Here is an 18,718-nt window from a genome sequence, read left to right on the forward strand (position 1 = left end):
ATAGTGGGTGAAGGACAAAGCAGCAGCTTGAGAATGGAAGACTGACCTCCTAGCTGAGTGCTGTGTAACATGGTATCACATGTCACTGAGACACCATCACTCATAATAATAATAATAATAATAATAATAATAATAATCTAATAAGCTTTATTTATATCGCACCTTTCATACATAAGAATGCAGCTCAAAGTTCTGTATAGTACAGCGCAAAAGAACAGATTAAAAAAGAAACGTGAATAACAGTGAATGAGAAAAAGTATTGAAAATATATTAAGCTTTATCTGATCAAGACTAACATCTGGTGGTCCACTACCGCCTTTAACAGTTGTTGGTTTACAGTCAGGTTCTACTAGCCATGTAATTTAGTTTTAATCAAACACCCAAGCTTCCAAATATGGTCTAATATTCAGGACGGTATGGGGCCACGTCACTAACTTTCTGTTAATTCAAATATTGCTAGTTTCGGTTTGATTGGATTATTGCCTACTCACTCTGTAGACCGGGGTAACTCGGTGATAGACAGCCTGCAGATCACCTCATACGTTAACAGTAGGTTACTTGTCCAATCCAGTTCATGACTACTAGCCATGTCATGTAGTTTGAATCAAACATACATGCATAGCTAGCCAGAAGTACAGTCAATGCTGTGATTCAATTCTACCTCTCCCTCTTGCTTGTACACCAGGTGATGGCATTCTAGGGCCAAAAGGTTGTTCACTCCACATTCACAGATCTGATGGGACTAGATAGGTGCAGGCTGTGCAGTGAGGACTATGCTGCTTACACCTATCCAGCTACCATGTACCATGCAGATCTGTGAAGGAGGGCAGAATGGAGGGAACAACTTTCTGGAATGGAACCTGGCCGAGGTGAACACATTCCAGGTCATTGTGATGTGGGGATCCAGGCAGGAAATGGTTTAGTCAAATGGTTTAGTCATGGTTCAGGAAATGGTTTAGTCAAATGTATTTATTGTATGTCGCTTTGGATTAAGGCATCTGCTAAATGCCAAAAATGTAAATGTAAATGTAATGTAAATGTTTAAGCGAAAAGGCCTATTCCAGTGAATCTGATTCTGGTTCAGTCAGTGTGTTGTTAATCTGACTTAGATATCAGTGCCACTCTCTCAGTAAGTAGACCGGCCCTCAGCTGCTATCTGATAAAAGGCTGTGAGAACCTTAACCTTACGTTAACAATACGGTATAGGGTGAGTGGTGTGCTGTATATTTAAACATGTCGAATTATGCATATATGTACGTATGTACCAACAGGCTGGTTAATACCATCACCATATTCAATGATTATTTGTGGATATACTTATTTTTTTGCCTATTATTTATTCAATTGTCACTTTATTTTATTGTTTTGTGGTCTGAGCTGCTGTAACAGCTGATTTTCCCCTCGGGGAAAGTATCTATCTATCTATCTATCTACATACATTCAGATGTTATTGTGGTATTGTTGGATATTATATTAACTTTTCTAAGTGTAACCCTCTCCTGAGGTACTATTTTAATTAATTAAGATATAACAGGATTCTGAGTCTTAGCTGTTGATGGTGAACTGACTAACTCTTCTTGTTTACAAACAAATCAGATAAGTGTATGTAATTGTACGGTAATTGTGTGTCCCCATAAACCAAGTAAGCATATAAACCATATACACTGTTTTTGTTTCAGTGAGTGGAATGACGGTGCAGCTGATGGTCTGGCCCTCTCTCAAGCTCTCAACAGCAAGCTACCCAACACTGGAGGGGTCAGTATCTCCATTCAAAACACTTCCCCCACAAGGGGAAATTATAATCTAATATATATATATGTATATAATGCCTATATTATAGGCAGGACTGCAGAAAAGTAAAAACAGCCGAATACAAACTACTTTATAAAATACTCACGTAATGCACTAAATGCAATGTATAGATCTCAGGCCCTGTGGAGTGTTTATAAGTGTCACTAATGTGTGTACAAATTCTGTAGAGCATGCAATAACCTTGTGTCTTTTGTTAAATATGTAGGCCTATGTCTTCTGGTGTAGGCCTGTGTGTAGGCCTGTGTGTATCTTTTGTTTGTCTGTTTGTGTCGACATTGTTGTGTGTGGTAAAAGGTCGCCTTTGTAATGTCTGTCTGTCTGCTTGTTTATGAGTCAATGCATCAGTGTCATAGCATGTCTAAGGCCTTCACATTGTTGTTTGTCCGTCAATACAATATGTGGTTGTCTGTGTGTGTGTAAAGGATGACAGCCCAGACTCCTCCCCCCTCAGCTCCTCGCCACAATTTGATTGGATGCGGGAAAAGGGAATGGTTGGTTTGATTGGCTAGCCGGTAGTGAGTCAGAAGTGTGCCATGCTGTTGGCTGCACTACAGTACTCTGTGAACTGGGGTTAAGATGGGGTGTTCTGCATGCAAGCATGTTATGATAGAACATATAAATTGGTATATACAATCTTTAAAGGTAGACTCTGGGATATGATATAGCAAAAACGAGCAGGGCAGCGCTGCCAGAGACTTTAAAAAAAACGGAGATGCAACAGACTGGGGAATAGAGCGTGTCCATGCATCACATGTATTGTTGTGCGTTTGTGAGCGTCTTTGGCAGAATTCAAATGTCTTTGGTTCTCATCCAGGCAGCTGTTTACTTTAGGGTTGTTTTTGGAGAAATGGGACAAAAAAATAAGAAACAGAGGGACGTAAAGAAAGAAGTATAAGTGAAGGGCAGTGAAATTAGTTGCTTGGATTTCACGGGCGTGATGTCATATCCCAGAGTCTACCTTTAATACTGGGACGGTTTCATGCTTTCTATTTTGCCATGTGCCTGATCTCCCATGTCTTCTGTGTGTCACGCAATATTATGCGTAATAGTTTATCTTGTGCTTCTGGATTGATGTTATAAGTAGTCATTGTTTTGGTGCCGCGAATTGCCAGATGGTGATGCTCTGCATTGGGTCATCTAAAGTCTTACCAAAAACCAAATTACTCCACTGAACAATTGCTGTGCTTGCACATTTCAATCCACACTCTTGTGTTGCCCTGACTATTACTTTGCTGGGGCGGTTCTGTTGCCCCCCCCCCCCCTGTTTTGAAATGGTTAGACTTCGATTTGTTTGAAATGTAAATATTCGGGTGAACACTAGTTTCTTTTGGGTTGTTTGTGTCTTCGCTTAGAAAATCTGGGAGAAACGCTTTAGTGGTTGTCAATGGTGATCTGCTGTACAGTGACCTTGACCTACCCTAACCTCTCGTCTGACCCCTCAGGTGCCTATAAGCCAGACTACGGTGATGGATGACATTGAGAAGTGGCTAGAGGTGGACGAGGTTTGTCCCCATTGATGTTGTCAATGCTTCTTTTCAGTGATATTTCAGCCGTACTGAGTTCTATGTCTTTTACCAGCAATTCCTTTCTCATTTGGTTTTATAAGGCACACATGCAAATGTATGTTCTTGTACTTTAACCCCTGGGATGTAACAGTCCTCCTGTAGCTCTTTAAGGTGTGTTTTAATCCGATCTCATATGCAACCTGTTAAATTAAAAGATGATGTTTCTGTGTTATGATATTGGAGAAAAGACCATCAATGTCTTGCGAGACTTATCAAAATAAGCCTGGATTTTCCTTTAGCGACGTTGATGAAATACCCCCCAGTTTTACAGTATCTTGGCTTTTGTTTATGTTTTATTTCTGTGGGAAACAGGAGGATGACATGGCTGATTCGGAGGGCGTAACCAGTGAGGGTACATTTCTCTTCCTTATTCCTTCTCCCATTTGAATTATGATTATCTGTCATCCACTTGCTTGTTTGTTTGTAGAATTCAAAGTATATTGAGCATTTGCAATACTCGGTTATAACGAGGACCACAATGGAAATAAGTCAGTAGACTTTGCTTTTAATAAAATAAAATAAAGTATTGTACTCTAATGGCTGAGGCAACCCTGTGTATTTTAAACATGTCAAATAAAGTAATTCATTAATTCAATAAAACAAACCACGATAGCAAACAAGGCCTACCTAAGCAAACAGTAAATGCTAAATGAGATCCTTGGGACAACACTAACTGCAACCCTAACCGTAACCGTTTTAAACATCAACTGGGGTGACATCAGAGTTGGGTTGTCACAAACATCCCACTTAGGCTGAAAAGAATGTTCTTCTCCCCTCAGAGTTTGACAAGTTTCTGGCATCAAGAGCGAGAGCAGCCGAGAGACTCCCTTCCCTGAAAGCATCTTCCTCTGACACCAACCACTCACAGCCATAGGCCACACTGCAACCTGTTTCTTGACCAATGGTGTTCTGCTAAATAGTGTGAGGACAGGGGACTTGATTGACACATACAGCCGGCCAATTAAATCGGGGGAAGCAACACACATGAAGAGAAGGGTGTGCTTCAGATACACTCAGGTAAATTGCTATTGGTCCAAGTCTCTCGGGTTAAGGTCTTAATCTGATATTTGTATTGTATCTTTTAATGTTTATTTTAAGGCTAAATTATTTTGGACTAAGCGTTTTAACTGATAAGTGAGTGCTTTATGATAAGTACTTAGATCTTCCATTGACACTGGGTAATGTATCCGTATGCGGATGCAACAATTTGCACATTGACGTATAGTCTCATTTCTGTTGTTGAGAATGAGAATTGTTAGATTACTTTCAAATGGATATTGAATGGTGTTGGTCGCAGGACATTGGCCTGGTTTCCTGGACACAGATCAAGCCTTGTGCTAGAGTGTGTTAAAGTGAGATTTTCTATTCAAAATGTTATCTAGTCAAGGTCTAGACTTAATGTGTCTAGACATGGATGAGAAAGAGTAGGGCAACACTAGCACGTTTACAATAGAAGTTAACGTCATTTGGAGGAATGGTTAGTTAGGAAACTGTGATGTTCATCATGAATCACATTTGTAGTTAACAATGCAGACACTTTATGGATGAGCAAAGTTTTGTTTCTGAGGGTCTTAAAGTATTGAAGCACTTGAAGTTGATGAAATGTTACAGACTGTCATGATGAAATATTGCAATATTAAACAAATATTATAATATTAAATAGTTTTGCAAGTCTCCTCATGCTATATGGTTCATTAGCTTCTTGGATGTGGAAAAATGTCACTGTATCTACAGTATCATTCCATGCATTACAATGAGCCTGTCCTCTGATTTCTACTTCCACCAGCCTCCCCTGTCTTATGGACAATTGGCACACAAGTAGTTTAGACAAGTTGAGCTGTTTCCCATGACATTAGAAACAAGCAAGCACTCTCTTTCTCTCTCCTCACTTTGTGTGTACACAGCAAACTTGACATGGAAATTAATTTCTAAGTATGTTTCCTTGCAGTTTAATAATTATAATAATAATTCATTACATTTATATAGCGCTTTTCCGAGGCTCAAAGACGCTGAAATAACTTTACCACTACTGTACTGATAACCTTTCTGTCAACGTTACTGTTTTTCCATTGCTGCCCTGTTTAGACTTTACAAATCACCAGAAGCAGAGGGGCAATATCCTTAAAATACTATGATTTTCTTTTGAAACGTGATTACGCGCAGAAAACTCCCCTAGCTTTTGATTGGTCCTCCGCGCCACGCCCACAGAGTTACACGTTATCCTCTGACATGACGTACGTGACGTCACGCCTGGACCTCTGTGTTGTCCTCTCGGCTACCTGCTAAGACTTTGACAGAAACGTTGACATCATGCCTCTACGAGCAGCTGTATCCCGCTGTCTCAGCACCCCAGTGAGGGGTCTTTTCCGACCCTCGGCAACCGTCTCGAAACGGGGCTACGCTGCGATCGCCGAGGCCAGGAAGGTGCTGGAGAATGAACTCGAAGCGATCCGATCCGGGGGAACGTGGAAAGGAGAACGAGTCATCACGTCTAGGCAGGGACCTCACATCAACGTGGACGGTAGTCGTGGCGGTGAGTTGGAGTTTACCGACTGTATGCTTTCCATGATACAGTTTGCAAGTGATGTATTTATGATCACTGTACGTTGCTGTCCTCGTGTGACACACATGTGACACAAGTTGGCAGACAGCAGCAGGAATTCTACAAAGCAAAGTTGTCAAACTTGTTGCATGTGTTGTACAGTGTACAACTTGCCTTGACTGGTAGCAGATCAACCTAAAAGCTAGAAAGCCATCGCGAAGTGTACTGTATCCCCAGACTAGAAATGCGTGGGTCGCTCTCCAAATCTTACAAGAGAAACATGACCTGCTAGTATTATGTCTTATGCATAACACGTAACCGAGAGACCCAGACCAACGCTCTGTGTTACAGCCTCTGTACACTGTGTATAATCTGTGGCGGTCAGGATTAAGTCCATGATGCCACTACCAGAACACTAGTAGACGTTTACAATACAATACGAGAAGTGACTGACGGGGCTGATTTATGAATGGTTCGTTGACTGCAGGACATGGCCCCTCCATGAGTATAGCTGCCTAGCAGTCTGCTATGTTCATCTGCTCAGTAAAAAAAACAAAAAAAAACTGCATTGTATTCATTGTCTCTATTCAGTCTTTTAACCCCCCCCTCTTTGTCCGTCAAGCTCTATTATTCCGACAATGCCCTTTCCCTTCTTGCCAATAAACTCTCCTACCTACTCAGCCCTCCGGTCATGCAAGGTCACTGGTCGTTGTCCTGTCACTTTGTGCCCTTTGAAGACCAGCCTAAAAATGCTTACCTAACGGTTTTACTCTCTGTCTGACATCAATCCGATCTCTCTCTCTCTCTCTCTCTCTCTCTCTCTCTCTCTCTCTCTCTCTCTCTCTCTCTCTCTCTCTCTCTCTCTCTCTCTCTCTCTCCCTCCATCTCTCTATCTCTCTCCCGCTCTCTCTCCATGTCTCTCCCTCTCTCTCTGTGCAGACATACTGAATTTCTGTGCCAACAACTACCTGGGCCTGTCCAGCCATCCTCTGGTGGTCGAGGCAGGGATAGAGGCCCTGAAGAAGTACGGCGCCGGCTTGAGCTCAGTGAGATTCATCTGTGGCACACAGGTAATCTGAAAGACTGCTTAATTTACTGTGTACACAAATTCACACCACAGAGCTGAACCGATCTGACCCAAGCTGAGCTGTACTGGGCTGTCCTGTCCTGATGACTCTGAATCCAGTGAAAACACTGAAACAGTGCTGGAATGGAAATAGGAAAGAAGAATATATCCAGGCCAACTCAGTATGATTCGGGTCGGCCCTGTAGTGTGTAATACACGCTTGGTATTTTACTGGATTTAGTTGACATGGAGAGATCGATTGCTCTGTGATTGTTTGACTCTCTCCGAGTCTCTTCTTACTCTGTGGTAAATGTGATCCATAGAGCCTCCACAAAGACCTGGAGCAGAAGCTGGCCCAGTTTCATGAAAGGGAGGACTGCATCCTGTATGCCAGCTGTTTCGACGCCAACGCTGGGCTCTTTGAGGTTCTTGACTCTCTCGATTACAGTGATTTGTGATTATATATCGCTCTCATACTATCATCATAATCATCATTTTATTTCTATTTATACAGGGCACACACTGAGACCAAGGCTTCTTCTGATGCAGCTTGTCCACTATATAAATATTTCTGATTTCAGAACAACACATTAAATATACAACACAGTAAAATACCGAAATCAAGCGTCATATAAAACAACAACATTAGTATATGTTATACCAAGAGAAACAGTCATATCCTTCACCAAAGAGATCCTCAATCAACATTTTAAATTGTTTGAGCGGCACCAGAACTGTGTTGTGTTTTGTGGATTGTTCCAGCAGGCAGGTGCATCATCCAATATCATCATTTAGGTCCCAACACTTTTTGTAATTTACATCCTTCCATGATGTGATGATATAATGTGTATGATGTTCTGTATGATGTTTGTTGTTGTTTTTATCGTTGGATGGACAATACCGTTTTATTCTATTATATTCTAACAGGTGCTGCTGGGTCCAGACGATGCAGTGCTGTCTGATGAGCTGAATCATGCCTCCATCATTGACGGGATCCGATTGTGTCGGGCCAAGAGGTTCCGATACAAACACATGGACCTGGGTGACCTGGAGACCCAGCTGAAAGAGGCCCAGGTGAAGGGACCGCTGTAACTGTACCACTCTCCTATACATAGAAATACATATTGTCCCTGAGATAGTTGTTATGCAGGATTCTGAGGGGAAATTAGTCAAATGGGCTGCATTTGCGGTGTCTTGCGGTGAGCGGATTTCTCAACCCTGTACTCCCTTACGGTGACATCTCTGCAATTTCAAATGAATTTGAATGATGAATTTGAATTTGAATGATGTCGTTGTGAAAAACGAAAGTGAATGCACTATTATGTTCCTCTGTTAATGCAGCGTTTTAGCTGCATTTTTTGTCGGTTTTGACAATCCAATCCAGCTCCACTTTGTTCAAAATGACCGGGGAGAACCCTGGGTATGGTAGTGTGGATATAGAACACAGCCGTAGTGTCATAAAGCATGTCATGTAGAACCCTCATGAATTCCATGAAGCTTGAAACCCAAATATTTGAGATGGGGGGGGCGGGGGGGTTACCCTAGGCCTAGGCCTATGGATCTCAGTGTTAATGCACTAGGCTTTGCATCGTTAGTAACCACGGCTCTCTCCTCCCCAGTCATCCCGTCTTCGCCTGGTCGTCACAGACGGCGTGTTCTCCATGGACGGAGACGTGGCCCCCCTGAAGGGAATCTGTCAGCTGGCGGAGCAGTACGGAGCCATGGTCTTCATCGACGAATGCCACGCCACGGGCTTCATGGGCCCAAGGGGCAGGTGAGTGAAGGATAGAGGAAAGAGGAAGAAATGATAGATTTTGAATCCACTGGTCATCACACCATATTATGTAGTGCTCGGTGGAGTACAGGCTCATTGTAAATGCATGGAATGGAATGAGGAATGCTATCAAACACGTGTGTGTTTTTGGCTCCTATTATTAACACTTGAAGAGTTTCATTCGAAAATGCCATATCCCCCATTTCCACTGTTAATACTGAAGAGAATGATGATTTGTGGCCAATGAATGCTGATACTGTAGGGTGGGGCCCAATAGTCTTTCCTCTATTCCTCCCATCCTTTTCTCCTCCCTTTCTCCCCCAACACACAACGGAGGAGAATATCTAAGGGGAGGAACCTTGGATCTTTTCATCCTGTGCGTTTTTTGAAGGAGGCGAGGAGGGAGGATGCGAGGAGTAGAGTAGAGACGATTGGGACCCACCCCATATGTGACAGCGGATGGTGAAAGGGGGAACAAGTCGGCAACCAATCAAAATGTTCCGACTTTTATTTGGAAAAATCACAACACACACTAGCTAGTCAAACCAAAATATTGCAATGCAATGGATTGGGTGAGTAATCCCCACTGCTACCTAGTTAACTATAACACTACTTTATATTGTTAGCAGGCTCACACAAGCTTTGTTAGTTGACTAGCGTGTGGTTTGTTACCCCTTTCACCAGCAGCTGTATTATTGTAATTCAATGTTTGCAGAGGTACAGATGAACTTCTGGGGGTGATGGACAAGGTTCACATCATCAACTCCACACTGGGCAAAGCTCTGGGGGGTGCAGCTGGTAGGTGTGCTTCTATCCTCATAACCAGTATGCATGCTCAAGCTCCAAGAGTCAAGACTTTATTCAAAGATTTCTCGGAAATGAGTTTGGTACCGTTTACATGTTAAAACAGGGAGAACTGCGTTCAATACCAACCATACACGCACTCATAACGTACTGTACCACATGGACAATGTCAGCAAGTCAATGAATGACAATGAACCTGATAATACGCAATGATCAGGATCTGTGTTCAGAAAGTGTCAGGTTGATGTCATTATGTTAAATGGTTTTGAAGCGACAGCTTAAGTGTTTCTCCATCCTTTCTCTCAGGCGGGTACACAGTAGGACCTAAACCGCTGATTGACCTGCTGAGGCAGCGCTCTCGACCGTACCTCTTCTCCAACTCCCTCCCCCCCCCTGTCGTGGGCTGCTCCACCCGCGCTGTGGAACTGCTCCTCGCGTCCAATGAGATTGCTCAGAGCATGACGGCCAAAACTATGAGGTGAGAATCGGAGAAGGGGGGGGAGTAGATAGGTAGTTTGGTGAATGTGGTAGACACCCTCCCTTTAGCTTATGCAAATGTTGACATAGTCACGAACAGATAAGCCTCCCTATGTTTTTTTCTTTTCTTTTACCAAATGTGAATGAAGCTGTGTTGAGCAACTGAGTAATTGTGTGACCGTTTTATTTTCATTTTTGTATTGAGCAATTTAGTTGGTGGTACACATGAATCAACATATATGTTCCATGTTAATGTATCAGAGTTGGCTAGAGCTCGTCCCGGGTCAGACGTCTCGTAAGAGATAAGGACTGTGGGAGGAACTGTTTTCTGCTTTATCTGGACTGTGTCCTTCCACCCATGTTTGTGAAACATTTCAAGAACACCCGTTGCTGCCTCAGGGAACTATTGATAGGAATGATTCTAAAATGAATACCAACGAACACTAGTATCCTCTTTCATACTGTTGTTGTTATCGTTCTCTACCTCTGCGCTCAGGTTCAGAGACGCCATGACCAAGGCTGGGTTCACCATCTCGGGCAACGCCCATCCGATCTGCCCTGTGATGCTAGGGGACGCGCGGCTAGCCTCCGTGATGGCTGATGACATGCTGAAGCTAGGTGAGATGGTGTAGTTCAATATGTAGCGGAGGGGATGTAGAATCACACTCCTGTGATGACATCCTTGCCTTCTGTAGCAGGGGGATTTGGAGGGTAGCCCTGTCTGAGACATACAAACTCAAGTGTCACCCTCTGACCTTGAGTATGTTCTCTTGGCCTGTAACGGTAGATGCCCGTGGCTTCCACATAGGAGACCCACTTCACTGATGGGCTGATAATATACATATATTATCATAATTTCACTTGCACTTCATTAAAATAACTGCATTTAGACATACATTATCAAAATGATTTATGGCAATACAGAGTGATTACAAATGATCTGACACACATTAACCAGCAGAGGGAGACATTGGTGTTTCGTAATTGTTTTGTAATTCCACAAACAAGTGACATAATACAAGCTAAAAACAACAGCATAACACGTTACACTCGATTGTGTGGGGAAAAAAAGCCTTTCTCGAAGTTCAAGCGTCTTTTGTGTTGTGTGTTCTGTGCCTCCATGCTTCAAGCCTACTCACTCTTCTTTGCCTCCTCCAGGAGTGTACGTGATCGGGTTCTCCTTCCCTGTGGTACCGAAGGGCAAAGCCAGGATCCGGGTCCAGATCTCAGCGGCCCATACTGAGCAGGACATCGACCGAGCTGTGGAGGCCTTTATTCAGACAGGCAGGAAGCATGGTGTTGTATCTTAAAACACAGTCCAAGGACTTGGAGGATTTTGCTGCCAATAGTAGATGAGAAAGAGAGAAGCAGTGCGGCTTGTAGATGGGCAGACAATGGAGCATGGTCACAAAGCGGGACTGTTACAACAAGAACTATGAATGACTGTGACGAAGCTAATGTACTATTACAGTCGAAGGTCAATTGTGGTCAATATTATCTGTGTAGCTTTTTTCAGCTGAACTAATAAATAAAAACGTTGTTATTACAAACTGCTGCTGTAATTTGATTATATTAATGTTAGGCTAGCGAGATGTAGCCTGGCTGGAGCTAGGGTTAAGTCTGGAGCTAGGGTTAGGCCTGGAGCCAGGGTTAAGGCTGGAGCTAGGGTTAAGGCTGGAGCTAGGCTTAGGGCTGGAGCTAGGCTTAGGGCTGGAGCTAGGCTTAGGGCTGGAGCTAGGGTTAGGCCTGGAGCTAGGGTTAGGCCTGGAGCTAGGGTTAGGGCTGGAGCTAGGGTTAGGGCTGGAGCTAGGGTTAGGGCTGGAGCTAGGGTTAGGGCTGGAGCTAGGGTTAGGCCTGGAGCTAGGGTTAGGCCTGGAGCTAGGGTTAGGGCTGGAGCTAGGGTTAGGCCTGGAGCTAGGGTTAGGCCTGGAGCTAGGGTTAGGCCTGGAGCTAGGGTTAGGCCTGGAGCTAGGGTTAGGCCTGGAGCTAGGGCTAGGGCTGGAGCTATGGTTAGGGCTGGAGCTAGGGCTGGCCCAAGGCATAAACGGACTAAGTGTGTGTCTCTCTCTGGCTCTCAGTCTTTACATCCTCAGTATTGAGACCTTTTATATGGGGTCTATGGGGAATATATACAGGTATATCAGGTATATCAAATTCAATAGGGTGTCTCTCTTCTTCTTAAGTGTCTCTCTATGGGTGGGCGTCTGATCCAGCTTCAGTATCACCATCATCTGGTCTTCCCCTGAGGAACTTTGGTAGCTTGAGCCACCGTGGTCCTGAGCTTCTCTCAGACTCAGCGATGGAGCCGATACCAGAACTCAGAGACCAGGTTCTGGAGCGCTGAGATCCAAACAAAGAACCGAGTCTAGAGCTTCTTATGGATCCATATCCAGAGCTTCTCATGGATGATCTGTCAGATCCACTCACAGGAGAATAAAACATACAGATACAGATGAGTAGTACTAAATATGATATCCTAATAAATAATGGATTGGTACCAACCATGATTGTATAGGGATTTCTTTGTCATCTGCTTATTTTAAAATGTTTTAAAACAAATGTGTGTGTTGTTATTGATCCCTGTCTGTTGTCTTTATTGATCAATACTCACGATTGGGAGGCCTCCACTCCATGCTCTGTGTTCTCCTGAGTGGCAGTGGTGTTGGTTTATCTCCACTGTCATAATGGCTGCCTCTGTTTCCTGCCACCATCTCCTCTATCTTCTCCAGCAGCTCTGTGACCTGAGTGCCAACACCCCTGTTGTTATTGTTGAAGACATGATACCTGTTCCCACATTTTTCAACAAGCTGCTGGAGGCCCTCCCCTTCACTCTCAATGTACTGCTCGATGGTTGTGTCTCCCAAACATTCCAAAAAGGTGAATAGCAACATAGTGTGACTCCAGACTCTAGCACTGAGAAGCTCCAGATGTTCCTCTAAAGATGCTTTCTCTTTTTCTTTAAATGAGAACTCCACATCTATGACCAGGAGGAGAGCGTGGGGTCCTGGGGGACACAGAGACGAACTGAGCACAATCTCCTGTTTAACCAGCTCAGACGTGTGTTCAACAAAATCATTCCTCCACCATCCTGGAGTGTCGACCACAGTGACCTGCCTCCCTGCTATGTCTCCCTCTCTCTTCACACACTGAGTAGTTGTCCCTAACCCAAACTCCCCTCTGCCCAGGATGGTGTTTCCTGCTGAACTCTTCCCTCCTCCTTTATGCCCCAGCAGCACAACCCTCAGCTCCTCTGTGGTGCCTGTAAAGAGAAGTGGTTTGCTACAGTCAGAGACAAAGTTGGGAATATTGGTCACTATTAACACAACACTCCATAGAACTGCATAGATACTGCTCTGCTTCTTCACAATAGAATACGGGAATGGAGTGCTCAACCTGTTACCAAACCTCAGAGTGCAGTGTCTCAAGGAGACACACAGAATGGAAGAACCAGCACTCGCTAGAAATACTTAATAAGTGTTTTTTTACTGTAATTGCAACAAGTGCTGTTTTTTCCTTTCTGCCCATGGAACACACACTGTGCTTCAGCTAATCTCATGTTCACAGGCTCTCTGATTGCATGAACTAAACGAGCGTTTCAGTACATTTGAAAAGGAAATTCTATTGGAAAGTGAAAACAGAGCCTCTGTGGACCCCAGCAGCACAACCCTCAGCTCTGAGAGATGGAGGGAGTCACCTGTCACAGACATATGTGGAGAGTATCATATAGCCAACTGTTCATTAGTTAGACTTGGTAGCCAAGAAGAGTTTAGTTTTGAGTTAACCCCTGAACTGTACACTACACATCTCTAAAGGCCAATCCCACAGCTTCATAGCAAAGCATGGTGGGGATAACATTTTCTTTTTCAATAATTTCAAATATTTCAGAATGTAAAATAGACAAGTGTGATACAGAACATCTACATCAATGAAAGACATAAACCTACCTTTCATTGATCTGAGGGTCTCTCTCTGTCTCTGCACCTTCATCTGCCTCTGTTTCGCTCTCTCCGTCTCTGTCCTCCTCTTCTCCTCCACTGCCTGTGATAACTTCCTGTCTATCTCATAATGCCTGCCTCTGTTTCCTGCCACCATCTCCTCTATCTTCTCCAGCAGCTCTGTGACCTGAGTGCCATCACCCCTGTTGTTATCGTTGAGGACATGATACCTGTTCCCACATTTCTCAACAAGCTGCTGGAGGTCCTGCCCTTCACTCTCAATGTACTGCTCGATGCTTGTGTCTCCCAAACAGTCCCCATTGGTGAATAGCAACATAGTGTGACTCCATACTCTATCACTGAGAAGCTCCAGATGTTCCTCTAAAAATGCTTTCTCTTTATCTTTAAATGATAAATCCACTCGTATGACCAGGAGGAGAGCATGGGGTCCAGGGGGACACAGAGACGAACTGAGCACAATCTCCTGTTTAACCAGCTCAGACGTGTGTTCAACAAAATCATTCCTCCACCATCCTGGAGTGTCGACCACAGTGACCTGCCTCCCTGCTATGTCTCCCTCTCTCTTCACACACTGAGCAGTTCTCCCTAAACTAAACTCTTCTCTGTCCAGGATGGTGTTTCCTGCTGAACTCTTCCCGTCTCCTTTACTCCCCAGCAGCACAACCCTCAGCTCCTCTGTGGTGCCTGTAAAGAGAAGTGGTTTGCTACAGTCAGAGACAAAGTTGGGAATTTTGGTCACTATTAACACAACACTGCATAGAACTGCATAGATACTGCTCTGCTTCTTCTCAACAGAATAGGGGAATGGAGTGCTCAACCCATTGCTAAACTTCAGAGTGCAGTGTCGCAAGGAGATACACAGAATGGCAGAACCGGCACTCGCTAGAACAATTTTTTAAGGTTTTAATGCATACTGTAATTGCAGCAAGTGCTGTTTTTTCCTTTCTGCCCATGGAACACAAAACTAGCATTTCTATCAATACGTTTGGTACTAAGTTAAACCCTGAACTGTTAACTACAAATTTCTACAAGCCCATCCCACAGCTTCATAGCAAACCAAATGATGGGGCTGCCATTTGGTTAAATAAAAAATTTTACAAATTCAAGACTGTGCATAATAGACTGCAAATTACTATGCCACATCAGCTATTCATGTACTAGTTTTGGGCCCAAAGTGTAATATTAAGTTTGATTTGTTGACAGTGAAAATGTTATACAAATTGAAAGAAAAAATATATTATTTCACACAATTACTCTTAATACAATAGGAGATATTTATAAACGCTCACCAAGATTTGAGGCCATGTTTGTTTTTGTTTTCCTCTCCTTGTGTCTGTACTCCTCTCTTGACTCTGAAGCACTGACTGACCAAAACATTAGATGAGATTGTTGTCATGTTTCTCACTCTGGAACCAATGCTTAACAGCTCTAGAATATCAAACATGGATGAAAACGTCTCTATGTCAGGGGTGTGCGATCTCAGTAAAGAGAACTTTAATTTACTATCGCTGTCTACTGTCTACTCTCTGCCCTGCACCGCACTGCAAAGCACTTTGAGCTGCATTTCTTGTATGAAAGGTGCTGTATAAATAAAGCTTTACTTACTTACTTACTTACTTACTTACTTGGGTCCACAACTTACACCAGAACCTTACACTTCATGGCTCTTTTTGAACCAAATGATGATGGAGAGGGGTTTGAAATTGAACCAAATTGAGGAGGATGTCTCAATAACAGCATTTGGTGATGATGTATGGTTTTTATGTTAGTAGTTTTTAAGACCAGTTAAAACAGAACACTGAACAGAACACTGCAAAAAGGTTAATCTAACATGACCAACTGTACACATTACTGTTTAGGATAACAGTATTTCTGTATGAATTACAGGAACAAGCAGGAGAGAGTGGAGTCTCCTGCTCCCAGCTGTCTGTCTATGAAGAGTGACAGGTCTATGGACCACCCCCTCATAGAATTCAATTCTATTTTATTTAGATTTTACATTTTCAGTGCAGGTTACAGGCAAACAGTAGGTCATACATTATCATCATCATCTCACCATACATTATTTACTTTACATGATCCTATTATATCATCTGTCACATTTCACAATCACATCAATTCAGTCAGTGTTTTTAACGTTTTGAAAGTTCTGGTAAGTCGGGCAGGTTTGGAACTGGTGAGGGGGGGGGATTGGAGGTTGGAGAGGGGCCTCTTCCAAGTGTCTGTGTGAACGGGGGGGGGGCGTGGTGGGGGGGGCGGGGGCAGCGTCCATCTTTTTTGGGTTCCACCAGATACTTTTTTTCTTGGGCCAGGGGTATGTCCTTCTGCAGGGGTGTGGGCAGGCTTGCTTCTGCGCGCACAAGGGATGTGTCGGTTGCCGCCACTGCACTCCCTGAATCGTGTACACTACCTCCTTTTCTGGATCTGGTCACCTTGGGCTGCTGGCCTTGGTCCACGTCACAGAGTCCAGATCTAGGGGAAAAAGGGAAACCTGAGAGCATGCGGGTACACAGGGCCGCTGGAGATTTTACGTCTGCCAGCCACTCTCCTGTGTCCCACATGCTCCACTCCTTTTCTCGGTTCCTTTCCTCTGGGTCGAGGAGGTCTGTGCTGTGCTGCTCCACTCCGTGTGCAGATCCTCTGCTCTCGCCTCCCTGCGTTGTTTCCTGGCCCGGCCGGTCCCCTGGTCTCTTAGGCTCTGGCTGTTGCCCTTCGTGTCTACTGCAGGGTCTGGACCTAGCGGATGGAAGAAAACCTGAGAGCATGCAGGTACACTGGGTATCTGGAGTTTGAATAGTTTCCAGACACTCCCCTGTGTCCCGCATGCTCCACTCATCACTTGGGTCTCCTCCCTCTGGGCCGAGGGGGTCTGGGCCTGGCTGGTCCCCTCCTGGTGTTGCCACGTCAGGTCTGTTCTGGACTCCACCTGTTCTTGGAAAAAGAAGACAGAGGGCCACCTCCCTAGCCTCTGACCACTGCTTGGTCAGAGGTTCAGTTGGGGCTAACAGATGTTGAGCAATGGTCATGTTTGTGTGTTGGAAGTCCAGAATTGCTGTCTCTTTTTTGCCTGTGCTGTCGTGGATGTTGAAATATTTGTCAGGTGTCTGCTAGTTACAAGTGTCTGAGTCGTTGGTGCGGTCGTTGTTTGTCTGGTTGGGGGTGGTGGCGGGGGGTTCGTAGTTTGGGGTATCTGGATGTTTAGCTGTTGAATGTTTGTTATTTTCCAGTTGTTATGTGTTTTTTCCTTTCCCTGTTGATGTGTGTCTAGTAAGTAATAGTCTCTAATTGTTTTATTGATCATTCTTATGATGATGAGTGGGTGTGTTTCTTGTTTCTGATATAAGCTGATGTTTCTTGTTTGCCATAAAAGTACTTCTTTTATTGTGTTTGTGACCCGCCAAGCATTTTCCTCCTGGCCTGTTCTTGTTCCCCCTGGTGGGCCACAGACAATTCCTAGGAAAGTGATGGTGTTTGTGTCTGTTAGATTTCCAATGAGGGGTTGACAGATGGTCCATATTCTCTTTGCAATCCTGCAGTCCCAGACGATGTGTTTTTCTGTTTCTTTGGCTTGGCAACCATAGGTACAGAGTTCTGTTCTTGCTATCCCTCTTTTGTACATTCTAACACGGGTGGGGAGATTGTTAGTTGTTATGGCCCAGGCTATGTCAATTTGTCTGTTCATGAGGCATTTATTGTTTATATTTGTCCATAGTTGTTCTTTTGTTATTGTGTTTGTGTGTTCTGATTTTTCTGGTGTTATATTTTGAGAAATTGTCTTTTTCATGGTCTTGGGACATTCCCTGTCTTTGTGTAGTTTAAACGTTTCCCTTAATGTTTTCCTCAGTCTTCTATAGTGTACTGGTGGATCCCATGAATATGGTATTGTGTGGTCGATGTCTTTGATGCCGATGCCTCTTAGGCTCGTCTTGAAATAGAATCTGTTGAGGTAGCTTGCCTTCCTTTCCATTTTTTTACAATTTTGGATAGTGTATACTAGAGCTTGGGTTTTTATTAGTAGTGGTATATTTGGCACCCCTCTCCCTCCTTTCATTGTTTCCTTCACCATGACCTCTCTCTTCACCAGTTCCTGTTTCCCTCCCCATATAAATCTGAATGTTTCAAGGTTTATTGTTTTTTCTTGTTCTCTGTTTGGTGGGAATATTTTTCCTATGTATGCAAGAATTGGGTATAGTATAGCATTTAGTAGTACAATTTTCCCCTTTGTGGACAACGTCCTTTGTTGCCATCCTCCTATTTTCTTTTTCATTTTGTTGATTGTGTCATCCCAGCTTTCTTGCCCTTGGTTTCTTTCATCAAAGATGATCCCCAGAATTTTTATTTTTGTTCTTACTGGGAAAATGCTTTGTATGTCCGAGTGTTTTGGCCAGTTTCTAGACGTATATATTTCACTTTTCTTTTTATTGATGACTGCTCCTGTTGCTTTGCAGTATTTGTCCAAAGTTTTTTCTATGTGTTTGGCAGATTGGACGTTTGTGCAGATGAGTGTGACGTCGTCCATATATGCTTGTGTCTTTATCTGTTTGTTGTTTGAGCCTGGTAATGTATAGCCTTCTATGTTCTTGTTTTTACGGATGTTGTTGAGTAATGGCTCTATTGCAAGGGAGTAGAGGATGGCTGACAAAGGGCATCCCTGTCTAACTCCAGATTTTACTTAAGTTTTATTTCATTTGTTTGTGTGCCATTGACCAATACTGTGCTCGT

The 18,718-nt window shown here is 43.6% G+C and overlaps 2 protein-coding genes across 2 annotated transcripts in view; both read left to right on the top strand.

Moving 5' to 3' along the window:
* The window catches only part of tom1 (target of myb1 membrane trafficking protein), a gene marked incomplete at its 5' end in the record, with an annotated part of 9,730 nt that extends 5,445 nt beyond the window's left edge, over positions 1–4,285 (top strand). The window contains 4 exons of the mRNA XM_080523452.1: positions 2,235–2,303; positions 3,255–3,314; positions 3,690–3,729; positions 4,157–4,285. Coding sequence (XP_080379578.1) covers positions 2,235–2,303; positions 3,255–3,314; positions 3,690–3,729; positions 4,157–4,251 — 264 coding nt within the window. The 3' untranslated portion in view covers positions 4,252–4,285. The remainder of the gene's footprint in view (positions 1–2,234; positions 2,304–3,254; positions 3,315–3,689; positions 3,730–4,156) is intronic.
* Positions 4,286–5,647: 1,362 nt separating this feature from the next.
* LOC308149499 (2-amino-3-ketobutyrate coenzyme A ligase, mitochondrial-like) lies at positions 5,648–11,584 on the top strand. The gene is made up of 9 exons (XM_080522358.1): positions 5,648–5,910; positions 6,859–6,989; positions 7,309–7,410; positions 7,913–8,059; positions 8,605–8,759; positions 9,475–9,557; positions 9,870–10,041; positions 10,537–10,658; positions 11,199–11,584. Exons 1-9 carry the CDS (start codon positions 5,688–5,690, stop codon positions 11,348–11,350), a joined length of 1,287 nt encoding a protein of 428 aa, XP_080378484.1. The 5' UTR covers positions 5,648–5,687; the 3' UTR covers positions 11,351–11,584.
* The last annotated feature ends 7,134 nt before the right edge of the window (positions 11,585–18,718 follow it).

This window comes from Nansenia antarctica, assembly GCF_963989245.1.
Source record: "Nansenia antarctica genome assembly, chromosome: 2".
NCBI lineage: Eukaryota > Metazoa > Chordata > Actinopteri > Argentiniformes > Microstomatidae > Nansenia > Nansenia antarctica.